Here is a 13015-nt window from a genome sequence, read left to right as displayed (position 1 = left end):
AAAGAGGATTGGTGGCGTGGGATTTGGATAAGGGGAGATAACAAAGGATCAAGATGAGAGAGTCTCACTCTCAACTAATCTTAGGGTGAACGTGAAAGGAGGTTGGAATCTCACTAAGGTCCCTTCAATCCCTTTTGATGTTGCACCAAGAAAGAGAGAAATCACTTACAAATTCTCAAAACAATGTAATCTGAATTTTATTCTTTAACCTCCCCTATTTATAAAGTAAGAGGTTGGGACAAATATGGACTCTTATCAATATAGAATTTAAAAGAAATTCTTCTCTAACTAGAACTCCTATCTCAATAAGGACTCTTTTAAATTTAATTCAAACAATTGACTCATGCAACTAAATTTAAACTAGACTCCTAATAGGATCAGGACTACTTATGGTGCATGGAAGAGAGTCCAAATTAACTAGAATCTTCTCTAAACACCACATGGAACAAATCAGCAAACTCTTAATCAATTAAGAACTCCTCAATGCTATGGATTCAATGTGATTTTATAGCGTTGAAACATAACTCCAATTGGGTCCATATACCCAAACAAAAAAGACTCAAAAGGGACTTGACACGCCCCAACAAATAGGCTCAATCTTTCATGACTCAACACACCCAAACAAGAGGACCCAATCCTCACACGCCCAAAGGGATTAGGGTTAGTGCTCCTGCATCATGATTCTCCTTCTTTCATGCGAATCTACCATTGGATCACCTGCTGCACAAATCTCAAAAGCACTTCAAACTCCATATATCTCAAAGCACTCCAAACTCCATCATCCATCCACCTGCATAGATCTGAAAGTGACTAGTGGATGATCCAATAATGGATTTGCACAAAGGAAGGTGAATCCTTCTTTCACTAGAAAGATACAACCCATTTCTATCCTTCAGGGCCACAAAAGTTAGATTGGGTTGACCCATAACTTGACTCGATCTAGGCCGCTTAGACTCGATTCCGATGCTATTTAAGAATCCATATGTCCAGGTTAGATTTCAAATTTGCTCCTAATTCATATTCTAAATCGGGTCGGAGTTTATTTAATTCTAACCTGACTTGAACCGATAGTTATCTGAGTCTAATTTGGATCTTCTAATCAATTTTTCGATCCGATCTGACCCAAACTCAGTATACCCAACATGCACTATATTAATTGAAGGGGTGAATCTGTTTGTTTTTCTTGCTGATAATTCTGACGATCCTAGTTCCCTCTCCCTAAGGGGTTTTCAAATTTATATCCATGCTCTCACCCACCGTGGAAAACTCGTTAATATGAAGTCTTAGAGGGTGGGAGTGGAAGAGTTTCCTATGGAGAGAGAGAGAGGGAGAGAGTAGTTGAAAGAGAGGAGAATGGATTCCGAGGATGACCTAGATTTCTCAGACAGGCAGAGGAAGAAGAAGCATTACTAGTCACTCCCCTTGCTAGATTCAGCAGGTCGAACCGTATACTTTATTATTTTCTATTTCCTCCTATCCTTCTTCTTCTCAAAGATTGGATTTTGATGGCTTTTCATGTTGTTTCAATGGGATTTAGGGTGTTGAGGAGTGCCCACATCCGAACGAGAAGTAGAGAATAAAGTTGAGCAAAGATTTGGGGCTGGAGCCTCGGCAAATCAAGTTCAGGAGAGAACCAAAAAAGGAGGCATTCCTGGGTGATTTCATCGATTATCTACAGTAGTTTGGCAGGTCCAATCTTGATCCAATCCAGATTCGAATTTTTTGTATTGAATCCAGATCTATTGGGCCCAAAATTTAGATCACGGATGCGATCCGATCTGACTTTACTTTTTTTACTAGGCTGAGTCCAGATTCAATATTAGAAGAAAATGGATGGGATCGTGAACACTCGTGTCCTGGTCCAAGCCAACCCATTTACAACCCTCCCTAAAAAAAAAAAGGAAGCGGGCCTCGCTGACTGCCTTGCCATTTAGTACCAAGGAATCATATCCTCCTGGCATTTTCTCACGTCCATCAACCACCATTTGTAGCATTAATTACTCAATCACGGCCCCTAGGTTCCCCAAAGCTGTGGGACTATTTGTCCAAACATTGCTAGAAACACAATAAAATCCACGAAGGAAAAAAAAAAAGAAGAAGACATCGACGGTGATCACTCGGTTAATCCTTAGTACTTGTAACCACCCCCCTCAATACCGATATGCATGTGTTCGTAATTTTACAGAGGACAAGAAAAAATAAAGCGGTCTGCTGCAAAACAATCTATACCATACATTTCTATGTCTTTTGCTATATATTTTCTCTAAGAAACAAAAGAAAGGCTAAAATGGTTAAGAGAAGATTCATCTGTCTTTGATGTTCTGTTTCCTTTGATTCTAATTTCCTTCTTCAACCTTTTACTCCACTCTAACAACCACCGAAGTCCCTAATCGAGAACCGGCCCTTCTCCGGTGCGTTGCCCCCAGCATGTCGTAGCCCAAGAGTGAGCGACACATCACCGGCAGTCCCGAACCTCATCGGCGCAGCAGGACCCAACGTGGCGGCCGACGAGGTCCCGTAGCTGTAGATTTCGTTGGTGGGACCTACATGCACGTCGGACCCACAGAGCTCCGGTGCATCGATGCCGACGAGGAGGGTGTCGTCACCACCTCCTGCACCGCCGTTGGACGAATGGGCCCCCGCAGGTGGTGGGTATTCCGCGGAGGAGGACGTAGCGAACCGGTGGTGGTGGTGCTGGCTGGCGGGAGGCGGGGCCGGAGAGGGCTCGCTTTTGGATGGCACATTGGTGTCCAGTCTCTGGCCTTGTGTCTGCTGCTCCCGTTGTGGCTCTGTTGGTGACAGTGCTCCTTGGTGGCTTGCTTCATTCCTCTTTATCTCTTCTGTCTGCGCCTTGGCTTCTTGTTGGTACATCTCCTCCACCATGGGCTTCCATAGTCTGACCCTGGCATTAATAAACCAGTTGGAGACCTGGAATGGGTGTGGAGTTATTCCTCTGTGATGTCAAATGTTAAGAAGAGACGTGCATGAAATGTAGAAGCTTTGGTTTGTAAGGATCCAATTGAACGCTATTGTTTCTATGTGGGAGTGAGGCATACGTTGTCCTCTTCTTGGCTGAAGTGCTCTTGACCTGTTGCGGTGGGGAGGTAAAGGAGAAAAGAGCATTTGAAAAGACACTTGTAAGAGACCGGACCTCAGAATTCAGTGATACCGATATGACCTTTTGTTGAAAAGAAATGCTAATGTTTGTCTTGTTCTTTTTTCTTTATGTTAGCATTGGCTCTGGAATGATATGGCGGAAAATGGAAATATTACTGGTCCTTCGAATTCGGGCTATGTTTGAACTCTTGATGTGGTGATGAAATAATGAAATCCGAGAAAAATGGGAAGTGACAAAAAGAAAAGAAAACTAATTATTCAAGTTCGATCCACCGAAGTCATACAGCACGGCGGGCAGTACAAACGTTTCGCTACAATTACTGTTCCAAGAATTGCTTTGACTGAGCATTCAAGTGTAGAAAGAGACCGGAATCCAAATGAAAGTGAAGGGAGAAAAGTATAACAAGAATAATTAAATCCTTCTAGGAGAATTACTATTTTCTGGGCATCAATTATTCATGGGTTTCCGAAAAGCTGGTGTCTCTTTTATAATTGAGGGACAAGAGGACAGACCTGGTTTCTTGATAAACCTGTCTGCCTTGCCAACAGATGCTTATCTGCGTCACTTGGGTACCTGAGAACAAAAGACAAAGTGAGGAAAATGACATCCGGCCTGCCCAGAAATCCATAGTGGTCATCCCTATTCATCAATCATGTACAACCAGAGATCTATGCCTGCTTTTATGAAATTAAATGGCGAACAAAATGACTTAATAATTGCTGTCTTAGGAGTTCTTGCTGTTGTGGAATCCATGCATATACAGAAGGATGGAAGAAAGAAAGAAGCTTTTTCCCGCTGTCTTGGTGTAAAGACAATGCCTAAGGACAATGCATTGCTGAGTCTTCTGATAAAAGTAAACCCAGATTACAGAAAGGACTACTGCTTGCAGCAATTATTGTTAAATCAGTGCCAAGAAATTAAACCGACGAAACCTAATTCTTCACACTGTTAACGACTTAGATTTAAAGTTGGTGAGTGGATGAGAGAGGAAGAATGGTGTCAACTGCATTGCTACTGTTTCGCTTAAAAGGAAACTAAACAATATGTATACTAATAGAAAAAGTGGAAGAACAAAAAGGCCCTGAAACTGTTGACAGACCTCGATCGGCAGTAGTGTGTTATAAAAGAAGTTTAGATACAGAAATATATAATTAAGAAGCATGTCCCGTATAGAGTATCAGTTCTAACTCATGAACCAAGTGGAGGACAGGAAACTAGCTAGGTTCTGTTAACTAGTACTATAAATACATATTATATGAAAATTCTGATGTGGATAGAAAGGAGAGAACACATACGGGTGAAGAAAATGCTCAAAAAGCCAAGCTCTCAGAACATTCACTGAGCGTTCCGGTAGGCCGCGCTGAGGCCTCCAAGCCTCCTGTTCCATCATGCCCATCTGCTGGAAAGCTTTTTGCTGCCGTAGGCTTTGGTCTACCAACCGAAGCCTTGGGGTCTCCCCCTTGGTCAGGCCTGAGCTGCTCCCAGCTTCCTTCTCGCCGAGGAGCTCGCATGTCTGCTTCAATTGTGCAGCAATTGCATCCTTGAGACACCGGAAATGGCGCGACATGGCCTTCTGGGCAAGTGCAGTGTATGGTGACGCAGCCCCAAACCCCATGACTGAGTCGAAGGAGTTCACCACCATCTGCATCTGGTCACAGTAATTGTTGTATCTTCTGTCGACCTAGGGAATTGAGAAGCAATCTTGTTACCAAAACCGTTCTAGTACTTAAGATCAACTCTTCACCTTCTTTTAATTTTACAAGTAAATATTTCATTGGAAACCACCCCAAGTTGATAAAATCCACAACAACTCAAAAAATATACTGCATTAATCAACTAAACCCAGTAGAGAGAGAGAGAGAGAGAGAGAGAGATCAAAAGAAGACCCACTGTAAAGTTATGAGCTCTTTTATTTAAGATGCTTAATTAAGGCATAGAGTTGATGAAAGCCACAAAACTGGAAATTCGTCTTGCCTCGGCTGAAAGTGGGTGCCGTCTCAGTTTGGAAACCTGTCAATTTTCATCGGCCGCTGAGTTTCCATGAAGGAAGGAAAATTACATATGAGGAGGTGGGAAAGAACTGGATGACCTCAACATTGTCGAAACTGTTAGATCTTAGGGTATATTTACATGGAAAGATAGCATGATGGAAGCGCCAGAAATGGAACCAATCAATGCTGGAACCGAAGGCTTTTCGCACCAGTAGAATGATTGTGTGGAAGAGCCTCGCACGCCCAGTAGGTATAGATAGGTGTATCTCTTTCTGTTGTGGGTGAGCCAGTAAAAAATATGACCACCCCTGTAGGTCAACTCAAATAGAAATGTATTGGCTCGGTTTTGCAGTTGTACTACGAAGGGTAACAATAGACCTATGGAGGTGGGAGCCAAACAACAACCCTTGCTACAATATGTGATAGGGCATGGAAGAAGACGACTAGAGTGGGCCTTCGGGTGACGATTTCCCCAAATGCAAAGGCCAACTTCCTCATTGAAACTACCCCTAATAGTATTCCACCCCACCTATTGGTATTGATATCATTACTTATAGATAAATCCAAAGAAATCTCATTTGTAAAAATCTGAGATCAACCACCTCATTTAAACCTTCGGACGCCAACTCCATTTGCCCGCTGGCCTTCTCTTTCCATTCAGGAAGAAAAATCCGGCCAACCAACTGGAATTCTTGTGGCTCTCCTGGTTGCACTTACAAAGGACAAGCCATAGGAGGTGGGGCTCTAGATGAGAGAGAAAGGGAGAGAGCAACGGTAAAAGTAAAAAAATCCCTGTTTCACAAGTGATAAAAAGTAGGACATACACACACACACACACACACACACACAGAGAGAGAGAGAGAGAGAGAGAGAGAGAGAGTTTAATACATGCCTCATCAAGCATGGAGATGAGCTTGGCCTTCTTCCTCTGGTGCTCAAACCTATCAGCAGGAGACAAAGGAGGGAGGTCCTTAGAAGATGAAGAGGACCCGGCGACGGAGCTAGAAACGCCTCCCCCACCACCATGGCTAGGGTTAGGGTTTGAAGAGCTGCCGCGATTTCTCCCTATCCTACTCCCCTTCAATTGGCCCCTTCCAATGCTGCAGAACTCTTCCAAGAGCTCCCGAACCGCCCTCGCATACCTGGAGTTCCTGAGCACATTTACCGCTCCCATCGTCCCGTACCCCATGTGCACCAGCTGGCCGTGAGCCTGACCTTGTAAGTGGTGGTACTGCTGTTGTGCTTGATTGTTGAAGTTATACAGCACCCCATCTCGAATCCTCAGCTCCTCGGCTTTCGGCATCTCGAATTGCTGCAGTGATGATGATAGCGATAATGATAGACCCTGGCTCTCCACCACACCCCCGCTGAATGATGCCTCGCCGAAGGACTGGAAGGCTTGGTGGTGGTGGTGGTGGTGGCGGTGAGTGGGAGGGGGAGCTGGTGGTGGTGGAGATGGAGACCTTTGCTGCTGCTGCTGCAGCAGCAGCGGTGGCGGCAGCGTCGGATTCATTAGAAACAGCTGCATCGTTGCTGTGGAGTCGGCGTTCAGCCCAAACATCGGATGCCGCTGCTGGCTGCCATCGTGGTGCTGCTTCCCTGTCGAGTCACCAAGCGAGCTCAAGTTAGTACCGCCCAGCACCACCCCTTGTCGGGTGGCACCGTACCAGTCCCCTGAGAAGCCGGCCATCAGCCCGGGCCTCTGGGGTTGGCGGTAGTTCGTGGAAATCTGGCCCGAGAGCAGGTCACAAGTGGCAGGTGCAGGCATCGTTGGGAAGCTGAACATCTCGGAGAGCATGTTGCTGGCCCCGGCGGCGGCGGCGGCGGCGGACTCCTGGCCTTCCTCCTCTATGGGGACAAGCGGATGTTCTTCTGGCTCGAGTCCTTGCACTCTTAGCTTCTCCCGCCGGCTTTGCTGGGCGACGTGGTGCTGCAGCTCTTGGCTGGCAGACCGATCGAAGCCATCAGAGAAGCTGAAGACGCCCTGGTGGAAGCCTTGGGACATAGAAAAGGGTGGTCGCGAGACGGGCTTCGGAGGACTGAGGTAGGCGCAAGAGGGCTGAGAAGGCGGCGTCGCTATTCCCATGCCGGTGTACCAATCATCATCGTGGCAGACCAAAATTCGGATTTAGCTGCCCGTACCAATTAAGCAACAATTAATCAATTGACCGGAAAAATCTAGGCGCAAGTTCAGAGACAATTTAACTGAAATCAAGATGATATATAAATATATTGAAGAGCAACGAAGGAAAGGACGAATTAAAGAATCGGAAGATTAAAGTAATTGACTTTTTCTTCTTGTTCTTCTGTGTGTGTGTGTGTGTGTGGGTGGGTGTGTGCGTAATCTCTTTTTTTCATCTTTCCCTCCCTCCTGGTGGTGATGCCTACTTCCTTGTGTTGTTGGTTCGAGAGGGCTCTAGACTTTGAAGCCATCGCTGTCTTCCTGTGGGATTGAAAGCCTCTTCCAGACCTCCTCCATCTTTGTCTCCCTTGTCTCCCTCCTCTCGCTCTCCCTGTCTCTCTCTTTTAGCCCTTTCCTTCTCCGCTCCCCCTCTTCTACAATCGCCTTCGGAAAGGGAAGAGCAAGAGGGGGAAGAAAATTACAATGGAGGCCTATCAGACAGACCAAAAGAAGAAGGTCGCTGTTCCTCCTCCCCCTTGGATGGTACCCCTTATTATTTTATTATTCCCCTCCTTATGTAAAAACAGCGACAAGAGAAATGTCTGCACTAAGAGAGAGAGAGAGAGAGAGAGAGAGAGAGAGAAAGAAAGGGCGAAAACAAAAGGAGGAGACCTCCCTTTTCTTTTCCTCCAACTTGACTCCCACTGGAGATGCTAAATGATCTCTAGAGCCCCCCATTCATACACCTCCGAAAGATAAGGGCCACCCCTCCACTTCTTTATGAAAACTAAGTTGGATGGCTCCTCTTTTCTCTTGCGAAACGCACACTAGTTTTTAATAAAACTACCAAAACATGCAGGCCTACTTGTGTCATTCCAGGGGCAAAAACCCTGGTTTTCTCTTCTATCATTGGTGTGCTTGTTGACTTTGGAACGCCCCTAGTTAATCCCCAAGCCTCCAGCGGCAGGTGTGCAAGAGGTGGGGAGGTGAAGGTGTTCTCGCCATTCCCCTACCTATCTATTACGGGGCCCATCTTAAAAGAGGATATGATGAGGTTGTGAATCCCAAACCATCACCATGAAAGGGTCTCCGCGTTTGAGCTAAAGATAGCTAATGCCGTCGTCCGATTGGTATCGGTTCGGCTAGGTGGTCCTGTGGACCGTTCGATTTTGTCGGCTCTTCATAGAGAGTGGTGATCCAATAGCATCTTGATCAATTATTGGACCATTTGTGATTTCGACACCACACCGACTGGTCTCATACCTTGATCATTCTGACCTCGTAGTCCCTCAAAATCATCAGTCAGCCTAATTAATCATTTTTGATCCAATTAAAGGTTAGATGTGAAAAGTTATCTACCATGGTTATCTAATTAATCATTAATTTTAATTAAACTCTCGCCATGGAAATATGGTTATAGTTCAAATTGTTATGGCATCGAAGGATCTAGAGCTATTTTAGCTTAATGTCAACGAAGAAGATGATAGCGGCATCGGTGGACCAGGTTGTTACATGCTACCCTTAATTTTAACCAGCTGTCCATAATTTAATGGAACAGTGAGATTAGCAATTTGCTGCTTAAAGTTTTAGTATATGTGTCAATCATTAGAGCCGATACAAAACAACTAGGTGCACGTCACATGAGCTGGCAGTACAATTAGTGCTTCTTCCCTAATCACGCGCAAACCTCTTATACTAAACTCAATGGTTATAGAGAACATCTAATGGAAGCTGCAAGCGTGGTTAGTTGTGCGGGTGGATCACAGCACGTGACGAAGAAGACAGGTTAGTCACGTGGGAAGGGGAGATGGTTACGTATAACTGCCGAGGTAAGGAAGCCTTTATGTCGATCCCGTAAGTTTTGCACCATCCCTTAATCTTGGGGTTGGTTTGTTTTATAGGTTATATCCACTTTCGGTACTTCCCGAGCTTCCGTGGGGTTTTGGTTCTTGCATATTAATTACACTAGAAAAAGAGGAAGGAGCGACTACTGCGTGCTTGTAAGATCTCAACAGCAAAACGGATTGACGAGTGACAGGCCAACCATAACTTTCTCACTCTCTGCTCTCCGGAGTGTCACCTTTTGGTCTGACGTCACGTGAACGTCACCCTCCCTCTCGTAGGCCTCCTACCCCTCCCCCTCTTCACTGGGAGGTCTGTTTTGCGTCACGAGGCCTGTGTGTGACCGGACACGTCAGCCATCCCATGAAAAGGATGGCTGGTTTTACCTCAGGGATAGAGACTATATTTTTGAGGTGCTGAACGCAGCGGGTTGCTAAGATCGGCTCGGGATCTTATGTGGTGTGAGATTTGCATCGCCGCCAACAAGAGTTGGACAACCATCAACAGCGACACAGTATATATGCTACGGAAAGCTATCACCAGTGTCGCATCATCACGACGAAAAAGAAAAAAAAAAAAAAAAAAAAAAAAAGTCCATCTCGGTGTTTTTTAAAGTCTGTACCAATATTTATAAGCGTCATAACTATTTTTTTAAAAAAAAATTATTTAAAAACTCTAACCCTATAGGCCTTGAGGACGGCTTTCTGGGGCGGTTTTTGATCGTCCAGAGGCGAGAAGAAGAAGAGAAAGAGGCGAGGGAGGGGGCCATCATAGATTTTGATGAGAAGCAAGCAATAAGGAGAAAGAGAAGTTCGCTAGATTTTGATTATGTCTAGCTTGCCGTGCTTCCTCCAATTGATCTTGGCGTGAAATCATCGCACCATCGTAGAAATTTTCACTCAAACATAAGATATCTTCAAAATAGGGCAAAATGAAATGAGATCGGTAAGAGAGTTTACGGCTCATGAGATTTGAAGTTGATGGGTAACATCTCCTCGCAAGTAGTTGACATGCTATTCCAGTCTTCGGCAGGCGCCCTCGGAGAAACCCTAGCTAGGAGATCTCGGGATTCTTCTTCGCGAAGGAAGGGGATCATGTTGAGGACCCCTCCTCGTCCTTGATCCATGGCATGACCTCGAGGAATCGGACACAATCATCGAAGAGGAGCTCCAGCGCCACTGGAAGCATCTCCAGGGCATCAACTATTGAGCGGATTACGCGGCGAAGTCGAGGGTGTGAAGAAGGGGAGAATGGCGATGTAGGCATCGAATGGAGGGCAGCGGAGGTCGCCAAAGGGAGAGATCTTGAGGAAAAGCTGCCGGATCCCGTCTCCACCAGGGTCGGGGTGGTGCCATCAGTCAGAGAGGGGGGTAGAGAAGTAGTGGGAGAGGTGGAGTGCGGTGGAGAAGTAATGGGAGTAGTAGAGTGGAGGTGGATGTCGAGGGACTGGACGGAATCGGGGTTGTCCGGCTGGAGGAGGAGGAGGATGTCACGGTCGTTGAAGCCACAAGGGCCGAGGGTGGGGTGTCTTGGAAATTGTACCGTAAGAGTCAATCGTCAGCATGTTGATGATTGATTTTGTAAATGAATTGACAAATTAATAAAATATTATTTTGGCATTATTCATCATTTTTTTGTACATCTTTAAATAAACTCTTGTAGTATGATGAAGTCCTTAGGATTCTTTTATGATAAAGGAGGATTTATCTGTAAGTCCTTAAACCAATTTATGACCAAATAATATGCTATTAATAGGACAACAACATTATCGAGTTTAGGTCGTTGTGTGACATATACGTTGGTTGTCCTCTTAACCTAGGAGTGTGGAGACACTAATATGTCACACAGGTGAAGTGTAGGAGTACATTTCACTGAATGTGACCAATTCCGGAATGCTCTGTTGTCAAGAGATGTTCCGAGTGGATATGGATATATGTGTCCCTCAGACCTAAGATCACCACGATGATTAGTAAGCAACTCACTGTACTTTGGTATCGGACTAACTGAATTTCTAATTCAAGGACGGAAGGTCACTGGGTACTGTCAAGTACTTGTGAAGTCGGTGTGTGAGTCAAGATGGAATTGACCCCTTCTGGTAACAAGAGATAATGCCCTTGTGTTCAATTTAGCAAAACCTTGGCCAGGATAATTCTTGTGAGGAGTCACAAGATTTGTAAAAATTGAATCACAGAGTGGACGTATGATAGTCAACTTTAAAGACCACGCAATAGCACGTATCTAGTAGGATAGTGATTACGGGTTATCGATCCACAGGGATTGGGGTACAGTTGTTTTTCTTTTAAAAAAAAAATAAAATATTTAAAAAGGAAGAGTTGGTGAAGAAAATTAAACTAAGGAATTTTAATAAAGCAAAATGCAATTAAAAAGATATCAGTTTGGGAGAACCTAGGGCAAGGAATTCACCACTAATATCGGAACAAGGGTTATTTATATTTTAATTTATTCTTGGATAAACATGCAAATTGGCTACAAGCCTAATAAGCATTTAAATAAAAATTCACAAAAGTAATTTGGGCATAATCCATCTTCGGTTGGCATGAAATGTCTACCCTAATCTAAGGTGGTAGCACATCGCATCTTTCCTAAGCATGGACTATCTTATATTTACTGAGTGATCATGAAGAACAGTTGTACGAACATCATACTTAAAATCACAGAAATTAAATATGATTCAAAAGAAGATATCCATTATAAACAATAAGTTCATACAACTCCAAGAATATAAATAAAATATAAAAACCCTTGGCCCTTTGTTAGGGCTACATCCAGCCCTAGTGAAGAAATCAGCCTTCCATGAAGTTGTGGGCGGCAGCAGCAGCACAGCAGCGGGCTCCCGTCTCTTCCTTCATGATCAGCTCCCTTTCTTTCTCCCTCAGCACTTCAATCTTATATTTTTATATACATGGGAAGTTATTCCCAAAATAACCAAACTACTCTCTCCCTTTACTTTTTCTTTCTTCCCGTGGGATTGGCCTGTGAGGGAATTCATGCCTCCGAAAGAGAAGAACTCTTCTTTATATAGGCTCTCCCTCCTTCTCTCTTCTCGGTTGAGATGAGGATGAATCCCGCCAAAGTCGCAGGAGGTTGCTTGGAGCTCGGATGGCGAGGACGTGGACTGAGAGGATCTCGAACGCGGCTGGCGACGTGGCTCTGTTCGGCTGGGAGCAGGAGACTCGGAGAGGATCATGGGACGTTGGGGTTAATCCAAAAGAAGGTTAGCTTGGTTCGGAAGAGGAGAACGCGGCTGGGGGTTTGGATTCGGTTGATGGCTGGGAGATGAACCGCAGATGATTGGGATCAATCCGATCCGAGCTCATCTGCGTTGGGATGCAGCGGAGAAAATCTCGGACGCGGAAGGAAAGAAGACGCTGGGATTTGGAGAAGATCTCGGAGCTGTGAACGGTGGACACGGCTGATAGCGGGATGAGGATGACTCTGTTTGGATCTCGTGAATGCAGGGGAGTTCGGAAGGAGCTATCCGTGGGTGGTTGTCGAACGGGATCTAGCGGAAGCTGGGAGGAGATCTAGCGGAGATGAAGAGGTTGGGAACGGAATATAGCTGATGAACCTTGTATTGCGGATGCTGGGAAGAACTGGGAGTTGATCCCTTGAATTGCAGACGCGGGAGATTCGGTGGATGCTGCCGTTGGCTTTGTTTTGTTGCTGAAACAGGGGAGGATGATGCATGGGATTTGATCTTATCTCATGAGCGTTTGAAAGGATTTCGGAACTCGGTTGGTTTGGTGAGCTGGGAGCTGTGCTTGGTTTTGGGATCTCGGTTGTTGAACGGTATGAGGATGGGAGTTCGGCTGATAACAGAGGAGTTGGGATGATGGAATCGGATCCGTGATTCATGGAGAATCAGTGTGGAGCTGTTAGCTTCCAGACGCGGAGAGAGATGGAGGCTGGCTTGATCCGCAA

The 13015-nt window shown here is 45.2% G+C and overlaps 1 protein-coding gene across 1 annotated transcript; it reads right to left on the bottom strand.

Moving 5' to 3' along the window:
• Positions 1-2128: 2128 nt before the first annotated feature.
• Positions 2129-8013, bottom strand: LOC120104016 (BEL1-like homeodomain protein 2). Its single transcript, XM_089927508.1, has 5 exons — positions 7498-8013; positions 6002-7241; positions 4414-4799; positions 3631-3691; positions 2129-2928 (listed from the first exon to the last, which is right to left on the bottom strand). The coding sequence occupies exons 2-5, from the start codon at positions 7193-7195 to the stop codon at positions 2368-2370; spliced, it is 2202 nt and encodes a 733-aa protein (XP_089783634.1). The 5' UTR covers positions 7196-7241; positions 7498-8013; the 3' UTR covers positions 2129-2367.
• Between the last annotated feature and the right edge of the window lie 5002 nt (positions 8014-13015).

This window comes from Phoenix dactylifera, chromosome 15 (assembly GCF_051530095.1).
Source record: "Phoenix dactylifera cultivar Ajwa chromosome 15, Ajwa_hap1_PhDact_Kaust_v1.1, whole genome shotgun sequence".
Taxonomy (NCBI): domain Eukaryota; kingdom Viridiplantae; phylum Streptophyta; class Magnoliopsida; order Arecales; family Arecaceae; genus Phoenix; species Phoenix dactylifera.
Note: the sequence above shows the minus strand (reverse complement) of the source record. Positions and strands in the feature narration are given on the sequence as shown.

What these genes read in the sequence shown, in the direction of transcription:
- LOC120104016 (XM_089927508.1), bottom strand. Translation starts at nt 7,195, where the DNA reads ATGGGAATAGCGACGCCGCCTTCTCAGCCCTCTTGCGCCTACCTCAGT. An exon ending in TTTGAGCATTTTCTTCACCC is followed by an intron (nt 3,692 to 4,413) that starts GTATGTGTTCTC and finishes TTTTGTTCTCAG; the next exon opens with GTACCCAAGTGACGCAGATA. An exon ending in CAGGTTTATCAAGAAACCAG is followed by an intron (nt 2,929 to 3,630) that starts GTCTGTCCTCTT and finishes CACCCATTCCAG; the next exon opens with GTCTCCAACTGGTTTATTAA.